At 41.3% G+C, this 23,697-nt stretch overlaps 1 protein-coding gene across 2 annotated transcripts in view; it reads right to left on the bottom strand.

Moving 5' to 3' along the window:
* Positions 1-23,697, bottom strand: part of XPO5 (exportin 5) — a 39,977-nt gene that overhangs the window by 12,690 nt on the left and 3,590 nt on the right. For both annotated transcript variants that reach the window (XM_079969172.1, XM_079969171.1), the window contains exons 3-20: positions 22,945-23,017; positions 21,177-21,314; positions 20,797-20,979; positions 20,362-20,388; positions 19,519-19,704; positions 18,006-18,082; positions 17,132-17,231; positions 16,020-16,103; positions 15,406-15,531; positions 14,822-14,912; positions 13,928-14,056; positions 13,440-13,555; positions 11,433-11,588; positions 10,624-10,665; positions 9,535-9,624; positions 5,739-5,938; positions 5,433-5,532; positions 4,265-4,446 (exon numbers count right to left, since the gene is read on the bottom strand). In XM_079969172.1, coding sequence (XP_079825298.1) covers positions 4,265-4,446; positions 5,433-5,532; positions 5,739-5,938; positions 9,535-9,624; positions 10,624-10,665; positions 11,433-11,588; positions 13,440-13,555; positions 13,928-14,056; positions 14,822-14,912; positions 15,406-15,531; positions 16,020-16,103; positions 17,132-17,231; positions 18,006-18,082; positions 19,519-19,704; positions 20,362-20,388; positions 20,797-20,979; positions 21,177-21,314; positions 22,945-23,017 — 2,100 coding nt within the window. The remainder of the gene's footprint in view (positions 1-4,264; positions 4,447-5,432; positions 5,533-5,738; positions 5,939-9,534; positions 9,625-10,623; positions 10,666-11,432; positions 11,589-13,439; positions 13,556-13,927; positions 14,057-14,821; positions 14,913-15,405; positions 15,532-16,019; positions 16,104-17,131; positions 17,232-18,005; positions 18,083-19,518; positions 19,705-20,361; positions 20,389-20,796; positions 20,980-21,176; positions 21,315-22,944; positions 23,018-23,697) is intronic.

Below are 23,697 nucleotides of genomic sequence, written 5' to 3'. Positions count from 1 at the left end.
ATGCAGCGATGTTTGCCTGAGCTTGCAGACAGCCTGGAACAATAGTTCTGAGGTGTGAACTGCCCATTCATTTCAAGGGGTGCTAACAGAGGCTGCAAGAGAGGAGAAGCATCGTATTATGAAGACTAAGTGATGACGTGTTTTGGCAAAAGCCTGCAAACACTAGAGGACTTTATTGTTTAATCATTTGTGCTACCCTAACTGTGAAGAGAATGGGGAAATGCTGCCTTAGAGGTCTTATACATTCCAATATGGCAACCAGAACCCTTTGCACAGCGCCGAATGTTAACACTTACAAAGATGTTGTTTGCTAAGCCTGGTTTGAAATCTTATTGCTGTAGCTAAGGTGGCTTTTGGGTCAGACCCAAACTAAAGTATTTGATCAACATCAGAATAGGAAGCACAGAGGCATGGTTGTGGAGCATGCATAAACAGAGTATGAACGCCACAGCCTGGCCTCTGTACAATACCATATGCCTTCCTTAAAGTGCAAGGATGAAGCTCTCAGCAATAAAGCAGGGGGATCATGAAGATCCTTGCTGGTGAGGCCAGGCGTGCCAAGGACACTGGTAGTCAGTTTCACCTCTGCAGCTTAGTGCTCTATTGAGGAATACTCTCATAACGGGACTGACCCTAGCTCTCAGAGGTCAGTCTTTTGAAGCATATCTTGAAACTAGGCCAATGCTGTTGCATATGCCAAAATAGAATTTCTTAAATACCTACTATCAAAAACTAATGCGGAATAGAATTTAAGATCTGGAAATAACAGTGAACAGATAGAAAAATTATTCCAAGTTATTCCAAGTTTTATTCATTTAGTGCCCTGTAGATCTCAAAGTTCATCTTACTATCTTATGATTTTACCAATGTATGTACTACCACACATTAGGTTTAAAGCAAGACCATTTAACACGTGACACATTCATCAATGCATGATTTTAGCTGGTGTGTTTTAATGTCTCCAGAATGATCCAATATAATAATTACTAGGACTCTTGAAGGCCAATCTGGATGTGGAGAATGTTTACCAAGGCCACATGAGCATTACATTTTTTTCAACCCAAGTAAAACAGTGAAAAACCTTTCCCCTCAGCAGAAGCTTGCCCCATTGCCTTCTGCAGTCCCCAATCCACCCCGCAAACTGCTGCCTATTTACAATGTTTTCCAACATACTCTCCCCATCCCTTTCCCATTCTGCCAGACTGTTCTTTCCCTCTATGATTCTGTATATTCACAGTATTAGGATGGCCTCCGCAGGCTGATTAGTGAAGTCCTTACATGCTAAATCACAGAACAGTCCCATAGCTGCATACAGGCTAACCTGTTTCATTCACTATTGTGCATAAAGATCTCATAGGACCAGGAGACGGTAGGTGAGCACAAAGGGTCTCATGAGCTCTCTACAAAAGGAACCATTAGTCTGGTTCAGAAACTTCTAACAAAATTAAAACTGCAACAAAACAATAAAAGCTGAAGTGGTTAGGGAAAATGAAGTATCAAGGGGAGTAAAAGGAGGTATTCTGCATTTAGTAGGTAACAGAGCAAAACTATAAATATCCAATAAGATGCAGATATGAAGCCAATATAACTGTTAAGCATGGATTCCCTAAACAAAAGATTTCCATATATTTACGCTACTTACATGCTAAGGGTATATAATGAATTGTTCATCTTCTCAAGGGCATAGCAGAGAATGTTTTACACATTTGTTACCTTTGTGCAGACTGTGAGCTGTATCCACAGCTTTACCTGCCACACACTGAGCACAAGGCACTATGCAAAAACCCCAAAGAAGAACAAGTGCAACCATTTACTTGACATTCTCATCACCCTGCAAGCTGTCATAATTCACAGTAGTGATGCAATGTGGTCTAAGACAGCACAGGCAAGGGCCTACTCAAGCTCATATTTGATTCCCCTCCCATTTCCTTTTTAAAAAAATTTAAATAATTGTGTAAGCTAAGTTAACATAAAAAGGTGGAAGCTCTTGGCCTTTTATCACAATAGCATCCAAAAAACTATGTAGTTATGGATTGGCTACTGTAAGCTCCATTAAGCAGAAAATTGTGCATTAACTGGTGCCATTGCCATGAAATGCTTGGCAATTCATCCAAGTCAAAGGAAAAGAAAAGGAAAATATTTATTTAGACAATTCATATGCCACCCTTTTATATAATTATTCCCAGGGTGGATAAAGATAGAAATACAGATTACCATGGTCAAGGCTCTATTAGATACATTTTTAATTGGCCAGCCAAAGAACTTCCATGTGGGCTTTACAATAAAATACAAACCCTAATGATTTCACTTCCCATCCCTTGTTTAACTCTATTTTGATTCTAGTAGATGACATCACCTCCACTGCTAGTCACAAGAGCATATGGTGCTGCCATTATAGATGAGTTCAAAGGCTCGCCTAGCCTAATTTCCTGTCCAAAAGTGCCCATTTACCCTATTTCTTGGAGAAAGCACACAAGAAGCCAGGGAAATAATATCCTTGTCACAGATCTCCATCTTTTTTTTTTTTGGGGGGGGGGACTGGAAGTAATAACCAGTTTGAGAATCAGAACACACACTGCCACCCATTTTCGTTTCTATGGATTTTTGACACCACTTATATACTGTTAGCCATCACAGCTTCTAAGAACATAAAAACACAAGAGGGGCCCTGCTGGATCATACCAACAATCCAACTAGGCCAACATCCTGTTCTCAAAATGGCCAGCCACAAGCATATGGGAAACTGAGTGAAAGCAGGACATGAGTGCAACGTTATTCCCCTAACAATTGGTATTCAGAGGCATGTTACCTCCAATACTGAGGGCAGCACATAGTCATCATAGCAAGTAGCCTTCTCCTCCATGAAAAATATATAATCTTCAAGAAGACAAAAATGGGGGAGATTGAAATCATTTCTCATGGCAACTGCCCCAGAGTAGCTGGAGCAACCTAGCCAGATGGGTAAGGTATAAATAATAAAATTATTATTAGTATTACTTAATAAAGCTCTCAAATGCTGTTGATAACCCACATATACCATGACTGTCAGGATTGCTCCTTGTTACGGTTTCACGAGTGCTGCCATTTTAGCGAATGGGGAACAAGTCATCACAATGTTCCCCAGACCACCATAAACAACTTTACTGAGTAAGGTTGATTTGCACTCTCCTCTCCAATTTCTATCTTCAGGAAGAGTAAAGAGACCATGCACAACAACGAGTGGAGGCAGCAAGCTGTGTTTAATTTTATGTTCAATGAAATTTGGGGACACCTCCTCCTGTTAGAATTCCCACAAGTACAGTTGGTGGAAGAAGATTGGAAGAAATTTAAAGTTTATTTACAGAAACATTGTAAAATTAAGGAATGTTAGAAGGATGTTGGAATGAAGTTTTGTGGTCTTAGCAGAAATGATATAAAGGATTAAGTAAAAATAGATAGTTAATTGGTGAAAGAAAAGAGTGTAAAATTATAGTATGTTAAGATAAATTATTAGGATAAAAACAAAGATGGAAAGGATTTGCTGAAATATCTAATTGAACTAGAATACAAAAAAGGGGTGTGTGAGGAGGTCAAGGAAACAAGCAAACGAAAAATGAGTTGTGGGAAGGTTTGATCTGTCTTTTTTCTTTCTTTCTTTCTTTTTTTCTCTTGGTTGTTTGTCTTTTTTGTAATCTTTAAAATTGGAATAAATATTATTTAAAAAATAAAAAAAAAGAATTCCCACAAGTACAGTGGTACCTCGTGTTACATACGCTTCAGGTTACATACGCTTCAGGTTACAGACTCCTCTAACCCCGATATAGTACCTCGGGTTAAGAACTTTGCTTCAAGATGAGATGAGAACAAAAATCGTGCTGCAGTGGTGCAGCGGCAGCGGGAGGACCCGTTAGCTAAAGTGGTGCTTTAGGTTAAGAACAGTTTCAGGTTAAGAACGGAGCTCCGGAACGATTTAAGTACTTAACCCAAGGTACCATTGTAAGTGTGTTGGGCTGTTAACCAGAAGGCTGGTGGTTCAAGCCCACCCAGGGACAGCTGTGGACATGATTCCTGCACTGCAAGGGATTGGACTAGATGACCCTCAGAGGTCCCTTCCAACTCTACAATTCTATGAACTGTGCAGGGCGGAACTGGGTTTATTTCCCCTTATCTACTTCCTTACAAAATTTCAATGTGCAAGAGCTCAATTGGCTCCAATGAGGAAACACACTGCTCAGAGTACATAGCATTTTCACTATGAGACTGTTATCAAGCTGAGCTGACCCACCTTATGAGCGCAAGCAAGTTGTCAAACAGTTTCAGGACGTGAACAGAGCAGGGATTACGGTAGATTGGACTGCCATTAGACATGTACCCAACCACAAATCCTCCAGCCTTCGCCTCTTCCAGGGAAGCGGGCCAACGAGCCCGTTTTATAACGCCCAGAATGGTATACACACAAAAGCTTATCTATAGAGAAACAAACAAAGAAGGAAAGATTCTAAGGGTTAAACAGAAAGAACAACAAGAGGCCGAAGGAGTCACTTTCCTTGGAACTTCTCAATATAGCAACTTGGTAAGACTGCTTTCTGCCTCTATGAAAACTTTGGGCATGGGAGAGGGGAAGGAAATGTGGCCCTCCGGAGCTGCCTACTTGGCCCTCGGGAGCTTCCCCAGACCACAGCTCTCACTGGCCCTGTTGGCATCCTCCTTAAGTGGTTTTGCTTAGTTGGATATGTGTCACTGAATGCCTTTTGCTTGTCTGGATGGACAATGGGAAGATGCACGTGGGGCTGTGTGTATAGAAACCTCTGACAATGGCTTCCATTTATTTATCTGTTTGTTTTATTTCTATACCGCCCTATACCCAAAGGTCTCAAGAAAGGAGATTCTGACTAAACATAAGGAAGAAGTTTCTGACAGTAACAGCTGTTAAAACAGTGGAGCTGGGACGCTGTGGACTCTCTTTCATTGGAGGTTTTTAAGCAGAGGCTGGATGGTCATCTGTCATGTATGTTCTTGTTGAGATTCCTGCATCGCAGGGGGTTGGACTAGATGACCCTTAGGGTCCCTTCCAACTCTACAATTCTAGGATTCTATGACTTTTATCTAGCTGTACAGCAGAAACCAACTGCTATTTGACTGCTTTTAATAGTTCAGGATTAAAACAAGAAACAAAAACAGCTGCTGGTTAAGCCATGTCACTTATAAATTCCTTTGTAGGAGGTCCAGCCAAAACAATATAGATAAAAGAAGCAGAAATAAACCCACCCTAGCTCTCATTCTCCAAAATAGTCCAGATGCCAGATGTTTCAGCTTTTCTTTCTTTTTTTTGAGATGACATATGCTCAAAAAGTCCTTTATGAAATAGCAAAGATTTTGCACCCACTAAGGAGAAATATTCCAAAAAAAGCTAAATCCCCCTTCTCTAAGGTTCATGCTTAATAACTGCTTACTCTAGAACGGTTTAGGCCACAGGGATCTTCCATGACTGGGTCTGTAAGTTTATTATCAGCACCAACATAGCGGACAAACTCTTCAGGATTCGTCAGGACTCTTAACAGAAAGAGAGAGAAAGGAAAAAGTCAGATTCAGCTTGAGAGCTGTGTAAGATTATATTGCCAATGATTAGCATGCTGAATCTCATGATCTGGATTGCTGGTGTGATTCTTGTACAGGATATTATTAAACCTTACAGCCTAGCACTGTAATCCCCCCCCCCCCGTACTACATTAGAGAAAGAACGGAGGAAGTCCTTGCACCTCCTCATCTCTTCAGACAGCCACAAGGTTGTGACAGGAGACATGAGTTCTTCCAAGAAAACCTTCTGCCGCGGGTAGTCCTTGAACTGGTTGCTGACGAGGACTAGGGCTTCCATGAGAGCACACTTCTCCATCTGGGTCAGGAGTAGCTCATTGGAGAGCAGCTGCTTTACATGGTTGTACAGCATGTCAAAGTTTGGCTAGAAGAAACAGATTCAAGCAAAGGTCAGTCAACTGACAGAATCACACAAAACTTGACTTCTTGAATACATGCAGAATTCCTACACAGAATATTTGATGGGAGACTGCTTTTGTTCGAGGCAACGCCATACATTATTTAACATTTGTATCCCGCTTTCCCAGCAACAAATGCTCAGCTCAAAGTTGCTCGCAATAATCACAGTAGCTTTAAAAAGAAAACCAACATTGCAATCACTATAATATCAAACGCAATGGCTATAAATAAAGCAAATAAAGCAAACAACAGTAATGAATTGATCAAAACAATTAATACAATTCAATAATGTAATAGTAACTCATTGTATTGCCAGGATACTTCCTAATCACATGGAACCTTATTCCAGAACAAAAAATGGAGAGACTTCCGGGCTGGCGCCTCCGGCAATGGCTGAGCTCCTCCCATCAGGAGGAACTTACTCTGTGGAAAATAGGGTCTGACTGCCACGGCGAAGGCGGAGACCCACTGAAATCACAGGCGGAAGAAGCCTGTGAACCTGAATTCGGCTGGCACCTTTTGCGCCTCCCCTACTCGCAGGGAAACCCTGTTTTGGGGATCCGGAGCGACGTGGGGTGAGCGGCGCGGTGCTCTGAATCGACTGCTTCTTTCACGGAGTGAAGCCGCATTGCTGTTGCTGGAGAGCGCTGACTTTTTTCCTGTGAACAATTGGATTTTAAACAACTACCCGTGAGTAGAACGGAAAATTGGACCTTTAAGTACCTTAATTTGGCGCCGAAAGCAGGAAGGTCATAAACAGGAAGTCCGCCTTCCGCTTTTGTAAATAGACTGAAGCAAAGACATTACAAGCTAAAGTCTTTGAAAGCTTTTGATAAAGGATTAAATCTCCATTGGTTAAAAATACAAACCCCCCCCCTTGGAAGCAGGTGAAGAGGGGAAATTTTTTTTGAACTTAGTAAGCCTGCAGGAGTGAGGGGAAGATCAAATTACCACAGCTCTGAACCTGGGAAAGGGCTGCCAGATGATGCTTGGGGAAAGTTTATTGACAGAACGGATTTGACAGCTAGCTAAAATAAGAGCAAGATACTGTTTCCATTGTCCTCTTCTGCATTTAAAATGGAGGAAAAAGTAACTGAAAATCGAAACTATGTTTAATGCCTGAGTTGTGCTTGAAAGAACTGATGATACAAGTGGAGACTGTTTCCCTCTAGAGGGAGCCTTTGAAATTGTTATAGGAGTGTAACTGGGAGATCTCCAGCTGCAAGATAAGGATTCTGAGAACCAGAGATTGACCTTGGACTATTCAAAATGTTGATAGGAGAAGTTATTTTGACTGCATTATGTAAGACAAACTATTTGCTGGAAGAGATTCATAAAAAGATGGATGCCATGACTTTTAAAACTGATAATTTGGAACAGAAAGTGACCAATATGAGACAAAAAGCGAGTACCAACACAGAAATAATTCAGGACCTGGCACAGGAACCTGCCTTGGCAGAACAAATGGTCGAGGAAAAGGAGAAAGTCGTTGTTTTTGAACCTAAAATAATACAAGTGGGATCCTTAGTTCTACAGAAGCAAATTGAGGACTATAGATTGAGGCCTTTTATGATTGAATCTAGAAAAAGCCAGATTTTGAGGATTGGATCCCGGCTTGGACTGAAGAAGGAAAGTTGGAAAGATCTCTCTATCCAGGGATTAATTGACTTTTGGGACATAGACTTGGATTTGAAGGAGATTGAAGTTTTGGGGGCCTTTCGATTTGGAGGAATCTTGAAATACGTCCTGAAACACTGTATAGACTCTAGCTTCAACTATGGAAATTTGGCTGAACTGTCCAGAAGGAATAAAAGTAATGTTAGGATGGAGTTCTCTCGAGATTTGCTTTCTAGCATTAAAGAATATGAAGAAGATCTGCAGAAGGGACTTGGAAAAGAGTTAAGAGCCTCGGACATAAGATCTCCAGGTTGATGGACTATATGGAATTGACGGAAAGGACTGGCAGAATCCGAAACCAGGGAGAGGAGTTGATGGAAGAAGATTGGAAAATTTAAAGTTTATATATAGAAATATTGCAAAATTAATGAGTGATAGAAAAATGGTGGATTGATATTTTATGAATTTAGCAGAAATGTTATAAGGAGTTAAGCATATATAAGTATTTTAGTATTAATGTTAAAATAAGGTTAAAAAAATTGATGAAAGGAGGGAAAGTAAAGTTACATTATATTGAGATAAAATACAGAACAAAGATTGGAAAAGATGGAAAGGATTTGCCGAAATAATTAATCGAATTAGAATACAAAAAAGGGAGGTATGAGGAGGTCAAGGAAACAAGCAAATGAAAGATAAGTCGGGAAGATTAGTTGTGTTTTTTGTTTTTGTGTTTTTTTTTCTTTTTCTCTTTTCTTATTGTGATGTGTTGTTTTGTTTTTGTTTAATATGGTGTTATTACTTTTACTTTTTGTAACCCTTAAAATTTTTAATAAATATTATTTTAAAAAAACCAAAAAATGGATTAGCTGTGCCTGGGATGCCAACTTGAATAAAATAATATTGGGGAAGGGGCACACACTATTTGAATGGCAATGCCCATCAATTTGGGGGGAGCTGACCCCCCTAATATTTTATGGGGGGAAGGGATCTTGACCCCTAGGAGTTGTCTCATTTGAGCTGTGCCCTGTTGGTTATGGCATCTGCAGAAACCACAGCATTTCCTGAACCTAACAGTGAACAGCGAAAAACAATTAGGTTTCCCAGATGCATATGCACTAGTGCCTAAAAATACGTGTACAATTGTGAATGGGATGTTTACACATTTGCTATGGAAACCACCCAGTATTTTTCACCTCACTATGCGTGAAGCTGTATTCAGTTGCTGCTTTAGGTTCTTAGCTCTTGTATCCATATGCTGAATCTTATATATACTCCACCCCTATGTTTTCCAGCCTCTACCACAAGGACTTCTCTCTTCTGTGACTAATAATAATATGAATTTATACTCTGCCAATCTTGCTGGGTTCCCCCAGCCACTCTAGGCACCTTCCAGCATTCATAAAAACACAGTAAAACGTCAAATATAAAAAACTTTCCGATACAGGGATGCCTTCAGATGTCTTCTAAAGGTCTGTAGTTCTTTATCTCCTTGAGATTGGATGGGAGGGCATTCCACAGGGAGGACGCCACTGCTGAGAAGGCCCTTGTGGTTGAAACAATCAAGATTGACTGACTGATACAGGGATGCCTTCAGATGTCTTCTAAAGGTCTGTAGTTCTTTATCTCCTTGAGATTGGATGGGAGGGCATTCCACAGGGAGGACGCCACTGCTGAGAAGGCCCTTGTGGTTGAAACAATCAAGATTGACTGACTGACAGATAGACAAGACCTCAAGCGTCCATGAAAGGTGGATGACAATGATCAATGTCACTGCCACCAAACACTAACAGCCACACATAGAACAAACAGAGGAGTTTTAAACCACAAGGGGAATAACAAAAGCATACACACACACAGAGAGAGAGAGAGAGAGAGAGAGAGACCGCTCCAGCCCACAACACACACCATGTAGCTCTATGACATATAGAAAATTCAGTAAAGTACCAGGACAAGCTGAGGATAATCCCGGCACATCTTGATTATTGAGGAACAGGCATGCCTTCTCACATTCTTCACTGCACGGGTCCTTGGGGCCTAGGAGAATCAGTCAATAAAGCTTGAGGGTTGCATTTGGCTCTGCACATTTTAACAGAATCAGCTGTTGGTCATACTTAGAATCACAGAGTTGGAAGGGACCGCAGGGGTCACCTAGCCCAACCCCATACAATACAGCATGATCAGTAGCATTTTTGTAGGTATTAAACAAAATATTACCACCCCAGGTCAAAAGCCCTCTTAAAACAGGACCGTCTTCAGCACCTGTCGAAAGGACAGTCAAAATTCAACACAACAAGCCACCCTGGGCAGGCTAAAGGCACAGGCTCCCCACTGCAAGACCACCTGACTTTCTAATGCTGATTGAACCCTCAACAGCAAGCCTCTGATGACCATAAATCCCAAGGTGTGGGAGAGGTATGCAGGAACATCTGCACAATATCTTCCGCTTTGGCTAGTTACAAGGAGGAATAAAGAGTTGCACAGAACTGAAATCGCACCTTTCCCCACCCCCAGGTAACTGGAAATGTTGCTCAGTCACCATTCTGCTGCTGGTATTTTATTTGGCTTTGCTGACCCATTTTCAAACCTACCTTTACAGTCATATGGGACGAAGACTTGCTTTTTTTTTTTAAAAAAAGTGAAAGCTGATATTCTAAGGAAACCAAATTCTATACCTAATGTAAGATTCTGTAACACTTGCTCAGAATTGTGGAATACACAACCTTTTGTTATGATTCTCCATCCCCCCCAACACTGTTTAAATGCTTCATATAAGCATTGCTTATGTGGCATGGATGCAGTTGCTTATCAATCACATCCATGTCAACTGCCTCCATAGAGAACTAGTGAAAGACATGTGTGGTCAGTACTGAAATGTACTTCCCCCAAAGGTCCCGTGAAAGAACTGGTATCCAATAATTTATATATAGAATTTTAGTCTATAGTGCCATTATTGCATATAAGCATGCTACTTTGCTATGTGGAAGTTTAATCCATGCACCTATACATTGTACAGTATGGCCAAAATTATCTTACCTTACTTTCTTCTACAACTTCAAAGGTAACAGAGGCAAAGAGCTATGGGAACAAGAACAAAAGCCACATATCAATGGTTCATGCTTCTGAATGTGCTGCATACCAGTCACTAGTCTATGAATAGCTGTTCCAAGTCCACGAAAATGTCTTTATCAGAGAAAAGTTTCCTCTTTTCTATTTCAACACAAGACAAGGATTCCATCAGGTAGGAGGAGGTATCCCTTAATAGTGACAAGACCAGCACTGTGTTCAGATCTTAAACATATTTTACCCAGGGAATTAAGTGTATCACAGTTCTTCAGTGTTCTCCATTTTGAAAACTGAGGGGTCACCTGTAAGCATGAAGGCAGACTAGCAGTAGTACAGAATCAAGTACCAAACCTCACCAGCTACTAGAAGCAACACAATATCCCCTTGAACTTCTAGTATTTAAAAGAAACAACCATATATTTTCTAAGCATGTCTCTGCAATGTACATATACATATAAATAGATGTAAATACACACACATATATATGTATACATACACATACATACGTATATCTGATACACACATGCACAAACTTTAAAATTCAGCCACATTATTTGGGGGGGGGGTGTTCTTTAGTCCACCAGAAAAACTTGGCATGCTGGATATGGGTCACCCCAACAACAAAAATTGTCCCTCCCAGGGCATCTGTTCTCTAGAATGATCAGAGAAAAATGTTTAGCCTCCCTAGATCTATCCTATGAAACGTTTACAGGCACGGATCTACACGGTATCACTTTTAAAAGCCTCATCATATTAACAGGATAAAAAACAGGGCTTGCCTTTGAAAGAACATCTGGCAGGTATTCTGGCCTGTAAGTGACAAATGGAAAGAGTGCCGAAACGTTAGAAAGGACACAGGACAGGATGAGGGGATCCTTTGTTTCATAGCTGAGGACAAGTTGTAGCAGTTCTATGCCATCGGATACTGGGATCTCCTAGGAGAAGAGAAGAATTCAACAATGTTCAATGCACTCTGGCTTTGTAGAATGTCACTATTTCTTTCTCAGGCAAATCCAAGGCAGGCTGCCTGTATCTTTAGCTGAAATGTGGCAAACATAATACTTGCAAAAATGCCACATTAGCCTATTAACAAGTTTATATGAAAAGTATTATTCAACAGAAAGCATAACAAATTAACACAAAGGTACGTCAAGCCATGAGTGGGAATTAAAAATGACTAGCCAATGATGTGATAGAAGTTCGAAACAGTGGTTGTCTAGGCTCATTATAAGCAGGGAACTTATCATTTCCTTTTCTGTAGAGCTTTTGGTGACAAACTTGCACAAAGTCAAAAGCATTTAGCAGTATCAGCACAGCTACTGGCATACTGAATCGTTTATAGTCTCTTGTTCAACTTTTACCATCACAGCAGAGAGCGAGTATTATGGATTCACTATTTGTGATCTATGCAAGTTCTAATGCAGTATTTACCCCCATCTGAGCACTTTCCAGAATAGCAAAGACACATTTTGAGAAGAATGACTTTACCCGGTCAGACAGAAGTCACAATCACAAAACATCAACATTGTGATGACTGCATTTGAAATTAGTGACACGTGTTCCTGCTCGTTTTTAAATTGGCTGCAGAACTGCCCATCACCAAGTTCAATTCACACACTATATTGATAATGTATGAATATTCTGCAACATTTGATCCCACAAAAGCAGCTCCAACAGAAGGAGATGCGGGAATGGAAATATTAATCTGAGGCAGAACTTCCATCCAATTTCAGAGCCGGAGGAACCAAAACATAGGCACGGGGGAGAAGTTTTGTAGCGGCAACCACGCTGCAAAAGCATTGTGTGAATTAAGTCTTAGTTTTATTGTTCAAGTTCTACTGCTGGAAGCCTTTAAGTATGGCAAAATAAATGTCAGGAAAATAGTAACCACATAATTATACATTTATTACATTTACATTCTACCTTTCCTCCAAAGACCTCAAGGTGGCATACATGGTTCTCCCCACTTTCCACATACAGTGGTACCTTGGTTCTTGAACTTAATCTGTTCCTGGAGTCCATTTGACTTCCGAAAAGTTTGAAAACCAAGGTGTGGCTTCCAATTGGCTGCAGGAGCTTCCTGCACTCAAGCGGAAGCAGCATTGGACATTCGGCTTCCGAAAAATGTTCGCAAACAGGAACACTTACTTCCGGATTTGCAGGGAGCCAATTTGTTCGACAACTAAGCCATTCGAGAACCAAGGTACCACTGTATTTTATCCTTGCAACAATCCTGTGAAGTAGATCAATCTGAGACAGTCTGACATTCTAACCCAAGGGTGTGGCAAGTCATACTGGTGTGGCAGGAGATGATGGCAAGTGTGGCGGAAAGATTCAAGGGCAATCAAAGAAACATTTAAAGTTCTTATGTAGCTGCATTGTCGTATACTTTCTGGATGTCTCATGATTATGTTATAAAGTAGTTGTGCTCTATGTTATAAATCAAGTGCTGTTAGGAGTTGCTTCTTTTTCTTTTCCAATATATTTCTTATTAATAAAAGAGTTGATGTGGTGCCAGCAATTTTTTATTCTGAAAGTGTGGCCCAGAGGAAAAAGTTTGAGAACCACTGTTCTAACCACTACATCACATTGGCTCTTTTGCTCTTCATAAAAATAGCAGAGCTTGAAAGACTTCCTTAAGCTAGTATTTTCCAAATAATATGTGCTACTGTAAATGTAATATAATGTGGTCAAGTTAGCATCCCCACTCCATGCTCTTCAAGAAACACTCTTGTCACAGCAAGCCAACCGAGGCAGGGAAAAAATGAAACATCAAGACTACATACGTCCTTTTCCATGAACCGGAACATCGGGCTAACAACACTCTCCAAGAAAAAGGTCATAGCATCCCATTGCACAAAAGAAACTGAAAAGATGGAGCAGAGGCCTTCACCAGTTTTAGCTATAAGAGGAAGAAAAAGGAAAGCATTAGAACACTTCCAGATTTGTAGCAGTGTAGGCCTCTCTCTTTGGACAAGAATTTACTTTCCTACACCAGTGTAAAAAGTTCTCAAAAGTCTAGCCCTATGAACCCCCCCCCCATCCAGTTGTTTGGTAGCCTGTTTACAAGCTGTTTTTACTAAAAAATGAGCTTACAAATTTAAGAGTAGGGTTTGCGTTTCAACCAATATCAGGTACTAACCCCTTGCCCTCCAGCTGGAAGGCCTAGGCTGGAAAAAATAATGAGGAACTGTTTGGGTGAGGAAAAGGTAAAGCAAAATGTCCACCACTGCTGGAGACCAAGCCTACTTCCCCTCCCATTAAGGAAACTTACAGTTAACGGGTCCAATATCAACTGGAGTGGACAGCTGATATTTCAGCCATTCTCCAGCCATCTGGAAGCCAGTTCGAGGGTCCAAGCGACATGCCATCCTTATCACCTCTCCCTGTTGTGCACGGAAAGCTGCCAAGGAAGTAACATGTGAAAGGCTTGGTTTCAAAATGCTTTTAAATTAGAGGCACCTACTGCTACAGCTCAAATAATCCAGTCATGTAAAAGGCAGCAGTAATCACCACGAGGGAGAGAGAGAGAGAGAGAGTGAGTTTGGATTTGATATCCCGCTTTATCACTACCCGAAGGAGTCTCAAAGCGGCTAACATTCTCCTTTCCCTTCCTCCCCCACAACAAACACTCTGTGAGGTGAGTGGGGCTGAGAGACTTCAAAGAAGTGTGACTGGCCCAAGGTCACCCAGCAGCTGCATGTGCAGGAGCGGAGACGCGAACCCGGTTCCCCAGATTACGAGTCTACCGCTCTTAACCACTACACCACATTGGCTCTCCAGTGTCCAGGTGGCAGCTGCTTCTGCTTGCTCACTTCAACAATTGAACATTAAGTCAGATCAAGGAATCTGGGATGCAGACACTTGAAGGAAGCATACAATCAGGGCATGAAGGCAATAGATTGTGCTCCAGCAACTAGGATCCAGAGGCATATTGCTTCTGAACCCAGAGGGCCCACTTATCTACCATGGCTAATAATTGTTGATATACTTTCATGAACTGTTTTGACTGAAGGCATGTGGGGACCTTTCACACCGAAGCACCTCCTTCTGCTCTCAAATGGCCCATTCTGAGATTCTGTTAATACCATTCAAACTGAAGAGCATAGGGGAAAACTTCCAAGTTATCCTCAAAGAGATGGGTTTTACTAGAACAAAGGTAACTTACAGTTGAAGAAGCAATTAAAGTCTTCATCACTGTCAAAGTCGAAGTGAGAATATTTACAACTGGGGCTGTCTGTCTTGGAAGGAAACCCCACCTGCAAAAAGAAGGGGTGTCAGATTCAAGAGATTGAGTGGAAAAATAGTAATTTCACAGAACTCTCCCACTGGCAGAATTCTCATGTGTGTTGCAGCAAAACATTTTCAAGAACTCAGCTTGTTGAGCCACACAAATTTCAACTAGGATATAACTATGCAAGTGGGCTTATGGTATCTACTTATGTTTTTAATCTAGAATAAGTTTAAGCAGCAAGACTTCTAGGGGGCTGTCATTCAGAATAAAAAAGAATGGGGGGGGGTTTGAATAGGTTGTCCCTTTGGGACATAATCTGCACTAACTGAAAGGAGGCATCAATTGTTATTGTTCTGCCTTCTGGCTGAATCAAAATACCCAGTGAAGGGAGATGATGGGAGAGACCTCCACTGGCATACCAACAGCCTTCCAACTATTTCTCAAGATTGCCGCTCCACACTTGGAAAACCAAAGGTCTTAAGAACACTCAAGAATTAAAGACTCTCATGGCACCATACCTTCACAAGATTAGTCATAGATGCTCGCAGGTATTTTGGAATCATAGCCAACAACAGAGGATCACGTGACAGGACTTCATGCCGAAAAAGAGCTCCCCATGTGATCTGGGTGGAAGAGCGTAGGAACTAGGGGAAAAACAAGGAATCAGTCTATCAAGCTAGTAATCTCCAACTGTAATGCTCAAATGCCAATAGTGATCCACACTGATCCTCTCAAGCTTAGGCACTGGTAAATACTCCCAAGCTCAGCTGAAACCAAGCAGCAATTACTTCCAACAAACACATGCCAAAACAACTGAAACTTTTGTTCAACACACACACCACTGTTTGCTACTGCAAGCTGGATTTTCATGAATGCTGGATGGCAGGAAAGAGCATGCCACATCACTTGACAGAGTTTCAGAGAAGGAAAGGATACAAGTATGCAATAGTTACTATCCTGAGTTACATAAACAGACCAAATCAGCACTGAGAACGAAGTGTTTAAGGTTAAGCGCCATGCTGCTGACAACAAAGCCTTTCTTCCATTGCTAAAACATTTTCAATACACAGGCACAGAGCACAAATGGCTGTTTTTATACACAAGAGGTTGGAAAACCTTCCCCTTTACCTACCTGGCTGGGGTGGGTTGTGAAAGCTAGAAATGACTCGAGGTATTTTCCAAGGTTGACAGGTGTTTCCACATCTGAATCAGAGCCCTGTTGAGAGGGGACGCAAACTTCAAAGGTGGATTCAGATGACAAGCTGCCACATGGCAGCTGCAGGAAAAACTAGTATGGCATAGTGCAGAGCTTTCCAAACTTTTCATGTTGGTGACACACTTTTCAAACATGCATCATTTTGCAACACAGTAATTCAGTTTTACTATTAAATTGGAGGTTAAACTTGTCAGTTTGCATTTCTTAGTACAGAAAGTGTTCATCTGATGTGTAGAGATCTTTCCTATTCTAATTAATTCAAGAGGGTCATGGAAGATTCTCTGTGTGAAAGAAACAAGCAGAAGGTTCGTGATGTTTCAGTTATTCCTTCAGAGAAGCTGAGTACAGCTGGCTTAAACTCGTTCCGTTATCTTTTCTGTCAAGGTCATGATGACTATAATAGTAAGGTCAGAAGGAGCCTAGATCTCTCTTTCTGTCTCTCTTTCCTTCTGGTGTGGTGTTCTGTATATAGTGTTAAGGTTCAGACTTATTGTAAGTTATTATAAGTTTAAGTCAAATCTGCTGCAACTGGACTTCTTATGGACAGTGCCAATCCCCAATGTATTTGATTTGTGACCATTATGCTTATTTACCTTCAGTAGCAGTAAAGCTCTGCTGGATGAAATAGAATTGCCTCTGGTCTATTTTTTGAGAATCCTGCAATGTGTTTAAGTTTTTACTCTGCTAACTATATGTTGGAGTTCTGCTCTGGATCAATACTGAGTAGAATTCCATGCTAAAACTAACCCCTTTCCAGCCCCGGGATGACACAGGGAGCATTCATGTGACACGGCTATACATGGAAGCCAACACACGAATGTGTCACGACACACAATTTGGAAAGCTCTGGTATAGTGGTTGGCATGTCAAACTAGGACCTGGGAGAACAGGGTTCAAATTTCCACTTAGCTATGAAGTGCACTAGAAAGAGATGGGAACTGTATAGAGCAGTTCAACCTGGGGCATGAGATTATGTAACAGTCACTGAATAACAGTCTTGGAAAAATGCTTTGTGATGGAAAACTCACCACCAATGCATACAGCTGACTACCCAAAGAACACAAGACTTGGCAAAGTCTCTTTAAGAAAACATAGTGCTTCTCTACTAGGCCTTCACCATCTGCTGTCCTAAAAAGTACAAATAAAGCAGAAGTCATGTATTACTATGGAATACTGTAAACATCAGTTTATGGATTTAACTTAAGTAGTATGAAACTTGAACAAAAAACCTTACTGGATTAAGTACCACATGTATCAACTCTGTCAATTTTTATGCAGGGTAGGACACGAAGGACACTGGAAGCAAAGAACTATCTTAACTGAACTGTTTTATAGCACCAGATCTTCTGACAAGACAACATGCTTCAGGAGGTAAGGTGTGGCCATTACTACACCAAAAAGGAATGGGCAGAAATCGTCCCAAGGTAATTTTATCACATCAATTTTCAGCACCTGTGCATAGCGAAAGAAACACCTAGCATCCAGTGGCCTAGTCTGATGTGGAAAATGCCAACTCACATCATTCTAACAAAATCACCTTGAGATCAATAGCAACATGTGACTCACATCTCAAGTGGTGACTGCTGTGGGCGATACCCAAAAGTGATGTCCTGCTTAAGGAATGGGCTCTGCTTGTGTAAAATGGGACTTCTCCTTCCTCTCATTTGCACTGCATCCTCCTCGGCACACCCAAAATCCAACTGAGGATTTGGGGGCACTCTCTATCAATCTGGACTTACGGATCATGGCCGGAATAGGAGGCATTCTATGGTACCTTCGTCCAACTCTTGAGCCCCCGGCTAAGATTTATGAGCTCCACAAGCTATTTTGTGCCAAAACTAAGAGCAGCTTCTTTCCTTGGGAAGTCATCATGCGCTCACAGAAATGGATGGTATTACTCACTGGGCGGCAGAGAAGATGTAGTGCATGGCAACATCCCCAAACAAAACCATCAAGGGCTTGCGATCATCCAGTTTCCCCTGAGCAGAAAACAAAGGAGATCTTTGTCACAACATACGAAATTAGCTCTTCAGCATCAACTAGCAGCTGCCAGTTCATTAGTTACCTCTTATACTACATGTTGGGACGCGGGTGGCGCTGTGGGTTAAACCACAGAGCCTAGAACTTGCTGATCAGAAGGTCAGCGGTTCAAATCCCTGTGACGGGTTGAGCTCCCGTTGCTCAGTCCCTGCTCCTGCCAACCTAGCAGTTCAAAAGCACGTCCAAAAGTGCAAGTAGATAAATAGGAACCGCTCCGGCGGGAAGGTAAATGGCATTTCTGAGCGAAGCTGTATGCCGGCTCCCTTGGCCAATAAAGCGAGATGAGCGCCGCAACCCCAGAGTCGGCCACGACTGGACCTAATGGTCAGGGGTCCCTTTACCATTACCTTATACTATATTCAAAACAAAATAAAAAAATTCCTTCCAGTAGCACCTTAAAGACCAACTAAGTTAGTTCTTGGTATGAGCTTTCGTGTGCATGCACACTTCTTCAGATACACTGAAACAGAAGTCACCAGACCCTTCTATATAGTGAGAAGGTGGGGAGGGGTATTACTCAGAAGGGTGGTGGGATTGGGTGATTGGCAGATAGCTGTGATGAGCCTGTTGACGACTCTTAACGACTGCAATAGGTCTTACAGGAAAAAGCAAGGGGTGAGAAGGTGAAAAATGGCTTTGTCATGTATAATGAGATAAGAATCCAATGTCTTTGTTCAGACCAGGTCTCTCCATGGTTTTAAGTTTGGTAATAAGTTGCAATTCAGCAGCTTCTCTTTCCAGTCTATTTCTGAAATTCCTTTGTAATAGAACAGCTACTTTGAGATCTTGTATAGAATTTCCTGGGAGATTGAAGTGTTCTCCTACTGGTTTCTCTGTCTTGTGGTTCCTGATGTCAGATTTATGTCCGTTTATTCTTTGGCGTAAGGTTTGGCCTGTTTGTCCAATATCGAGAGCTGAAGGACACTGTTGGCATTTGATGGCATACACAGTGCTACTTAGGTCTTTAAGGTGCTACTGGAAGGAATTTTTCTATTTTGTTTTGACTATGGCAGACCAACATGGCTACCTATCTGTAACTTATACTACATGTCAGCTTTCTTTACAGATGTGACCAACAGAAAGCACAAATGCTTCTACAGGTTAATGTGTGATAGGAAATGGAGCAATAACTCATCCAGTGCTCAAAGGGCAGACGACAGCTATCATACTGCAGAATTCCTTCTCCCTGAACAACATGTCCCTCAAATCAAAGAGGGATAATTAATTGCAGTGCAGAACAGGACAAAATCCTCGTCTACTGACAAGATATAACTTTGTGGCCTTACCCTACTCATTCCTGGATTATATCCATAGATATATCCATACCAAAACAACACCAACAACACCTTGAAGGGGACAGAAAAGAGAAACTCACTTTTCTGCTGACCACGATCAAGAGACACTCTGCTGCTCCCACTTGAAGTTCTGGCTCATTCAAGAGCAGACATAGCATCTCTAGCAGCTTGCAGTTATCTGCTGTGATATGGCTCATAGCCACCCAGTCAATGTAGCCGGCCAGAGTATTGAGTGCTGCTATCCCTACTCGACAACTTGCTTGTGCCTGTGAACAGAAAGTAATTGAGAGGTTATAAACAGTCAATACTGGATTCTGCAATCTACTTCACACAGTTCCAAAAGAACAATAATACTTTGGCATCAGTTACAGATAGGTAGCCGTGTTGGTCTGCCATAGTCAAAACAAAATAAAAAATTCCTTCCAGTAGCACCTTAAAGACCAACTAAGTTAGTTCTTGGTATGAGCTTTCGTGTGCATGCTGAAGAAGTGTGCATGCACACGAAAGCTCATACCAAGAACTAACTTAGTTGGTCTTTAAGGTGCTACTGAAAGGAATTTTTTTACTTTGGCATCACTGATAGCAGATCCTATGGAAAGGTTAAAATAAACAGCTTTTTTTTTTTTTTACTAAGTTTTGGTTCTGATGCAAGTCATTAAGTACTATGAGAAACTTATTTCTCCTATGGATACAGATGAACTAAGCAGAAATAAAGTTGACGCAGCTCTACGTAGGTTTCCCAGCATGCTTGTGAAAGTGAGTTTGGAAAAATGAGCAGTTTCTCCATATTCTTCACAATTACTCCATCAAAGGTAACTGCTAACTTATATGGGACAACCACAGTTCAACAACAGACTGCTAACTCAGCACAATGAACAGCAGGGGGGGGGGGAAATGTGCCTCTTTGTTCTGGCTCCACGTACTTTTGATTCCTGTGTTGCATCCATTTTCTGGAAAAGAGAATAAGGAATGAATGAGCTACTGACATGTACATGGCTTCTCACTACTAATTCCCACCCCATCATTATTATCGTCTATATTCTTCTTAAATGAAACAAGTTGAACAGCCCAACTACCACATTTCAAGTTCATTTGTTTCCACTTTGAGGGGTAGATCACAGATTCAAGTATACTGCAATAGCCAACTTCTGCTGCCAAGATTAGAGCTTACATATCACTCCTTCCACCCTGCAGAATTTAAGCAGCAGCATGGCTGCTATTGTAGATTGAGGATCTCCAATCTTAACCATGCAATCCTAGTCTTGTTGTTTCAGAAGTCCTAATGAATTCAATGGGGCTTGCTCCCAAGTAAGTGGGGTTAGGACTGCATCATAAGCCAAAAGAAAAGAGACTCTTACCATGCGTCTATATTTGTTTACATTCTGCTGCAAGGCGTTGAGCAGGAAACTAAAGATAGTCCCCATGTTCTGGGTGAGAGTTTGCTGGATATCACGTCGTCGCTGGGCTGGCAGAGTCTGGAACGTCACCACATCTTCTGCCAGTCGTAAAAGTATGAACATCACTAACTCTGTCTGAGTCTCCTAGAGTCCCAAGCAAAACAAAAAACACAAATAGACAGAATGAATACAGGAATAACCTTGTGATCTTTGAAGAACATATTTGGATAATGCAGGAGGAGTGCACATATGCATTACGTCTGTATACTTTGATACAATTATATCCTACAAGTTAAGCCCAGAAAAGATGCAGCAATTTGATTGTAAGATGTATTTCATACCCCCTGTTTGGAGAGAGTGTCCAGTTCATTTAACAAGTCAGGCCAGTGCTGGGGCCATTCACGCTTAATCATCTCTACTACAATGCGAGAGAGAACATCTTTAATGTGACTTTCTTCTTCTAAAATATTCTGAGTACCCTGTAAACGAAAAATTAAAGTGTTACAAGACAGAAATTTTAGATCATCCAATACCTACCCCACAGCAAAAGCTTGCTATAGACACATTCCAGACCAAACAAACTTCACAAGAAATGTGCACCCCATCCTAGCCTATCATACCTTGGGAGCCTCCATAAGTCAAGGTAATGGTTGCTTCAATAAAAATAGATCTATCAGAAAGGGACAATCTATACTGAGACAGATCAGTAAGCTCTGAGTTTTGTTATTAATTATCCTCCAAAACAGAGGTTCCCAAACTGTGGTCTGTAGCTTCATTATTGTGGCTTGTGACATTTCTGTGGACTTGTGGTCGAAGATGGGAGATGGCACATCCATCACATGAAGTACTCATATTGAGTTTTTATTGTATTTCATGTACTTCTATTCCTTACGTAGTATTTTACTGCATTACCATTTGCATGCTATGGATTTCAAACTCTAACACAATACAAAACAATATATAAGAAATAAAAGAAGCAATTAAATGCAATTAAAAATCATGCCGCATCTAGCACAACACATTACAATTGTTACAGAAGGCAGAAAAATCATCAAGTGGTCTGTCAAAACCCTCAGCAACTGTCAAGCGGTACACTGGGGAAAGAGAGTTTAGGAAATTACTGCTCTATAATGTCAGATAAACTTTTTCTTGGCGGAACTGAGGGATATGACTGAATTGTCCCAGGAGGACAACTTAATAATAATAATAATAATAATAATAATAATAATAATAATAATTTATTATTTATACCCCGCCCATCTGCCTGGGCCTCCCCAGCCACTCTGGGCGGCTTCCATAGAAAACTTAAGTTGCATTCCCCACTTGAAGGTCTCACAAACATGAGACCCCCTTCCACAGTTGATTTATGGGTTCTCTCTTTCTCACAGGTCAAATATAGTTATGCAACTGCAAAGGCTAGAATGGAAATGAGGTGGCTTCCGGTCCCACGTGCCTTAATGGAGACAGCCCCCACGACAGCGGGGGATTATCGGCGAATGAAAAACAAGGATGAGAGAGGGTAAATCATCCTTGCAACTTCCTCCCAGGGATGGGGGGAATGGGCTTCACTCGCAGTTCATCTCGGTACCTGGCTCTCACTCCGGCATGGAATGTGGGAGGCAGGGAGGCGCTGATTGCAAAAGCACTTTCCCTGGCAAAAACCCTCCTTCACCGCCATTAAGAAGCAGAGGTTCTCCATTTAATTGGATCCTTAATTGGCTTTAAAGTACCAGCATGTGATGGGGAAAGGTTGCAACAACATACTGCTGAATATACCAGCTACATAGATCAAAGGTTTGAATTGAGATTAAGATTTTCTTTGGCGTGAGAGTCAGTTGGGGAGAGGGAAGCCCACGGTTTGTTTATTCTAAGCTTCTTTTATATATTTATGATTTGGCAACTCTCTCTGAAATATAAGATAAAAAGATATTTACAAGTGAGGAAGGGACACTGGAGTAATATCGATATTAACAAGCAAAAATGGAAACTGCATGGGATCTGAAATGAAGAAAGGAGGAGGAGCGGAACCTCAAACTCGCTTCCTTGAAGTACATTCTATTACTAAAAGAAATAACTCAGAAATTTAACTTCATGAACAGCTTGACTCACATTGGATATGAGCTCCATAACGCTGTTCTTCAAAAAGACTTTCTCAAGCCGACCCATATTGTTCCACCGGAACCTGCCCAATAAAACACAGAGGCATCATCTTTACAATACACTGATACCATAGCTAACATGGTTAGGGCAGAGAGAAGTTTGGTTCTCAAATCGTCCCACACTACTCCACTAGAACCTGCCCAATAAAACACACAGTGAAAGCTGAAGTGTGTGGGCCTCTAAGTTTAGAGAAAAAAAGATGGGGAGGAGGAGCATGGTAGATGTCTGTAAAACTATGCATAACACGGACAGAAGTGGATCGAGAAAGTATTTTCTTTCTTCTTTAACACTTGGATCTGAGGCTACCCAATGATTGGCAGCAGATTCAAACTAGGCACAAAAAGGTAATTCTTTACCCAGACAATAATGCATTTATAGAACAAGATGTGGTTATGCCCCCCCAATTTAGATGGCTCTAAAAGGGAATTAGACAAATTCATGGAGGAAAGGATTTTCAACGGCTAGCAGCCACAACAGCTAAATAGGACCACCAGGCTAAAAAGCAGTACAGTTGTACCTTGGAAGTTGAACGGAAGTCCATTCCAGAAGTCCGTTTGACTTCCAAAACCAAACTGCAGCTTCTGATTGGCTGCAGGAAGATCCTACAGCCAATCAGAAGCCATGGAAGCCCCATCAGACTTTTGGGTTCCAAAAGAACGTTCACAAACTGGAACAATCACTTCCAGGTTTGCAGTGTTCAGG

This window comes from Podarcis cretensis (genome assembly GCF_951804945.1).
Source record: "Podarcis cretensis genome assembly, chromosome: 3".
In the NCBI taxonomy this organism is placed as follows: domain Eukaryota; kingdom Metazoa; phylum Chordata; class Lepidosauria; order Squamata; family Lacertidae; genus Podarcis; species Podarcis cretensis.
This window is presented reverse-complemented; position numbering and strand designations above follow the sequence as displayed.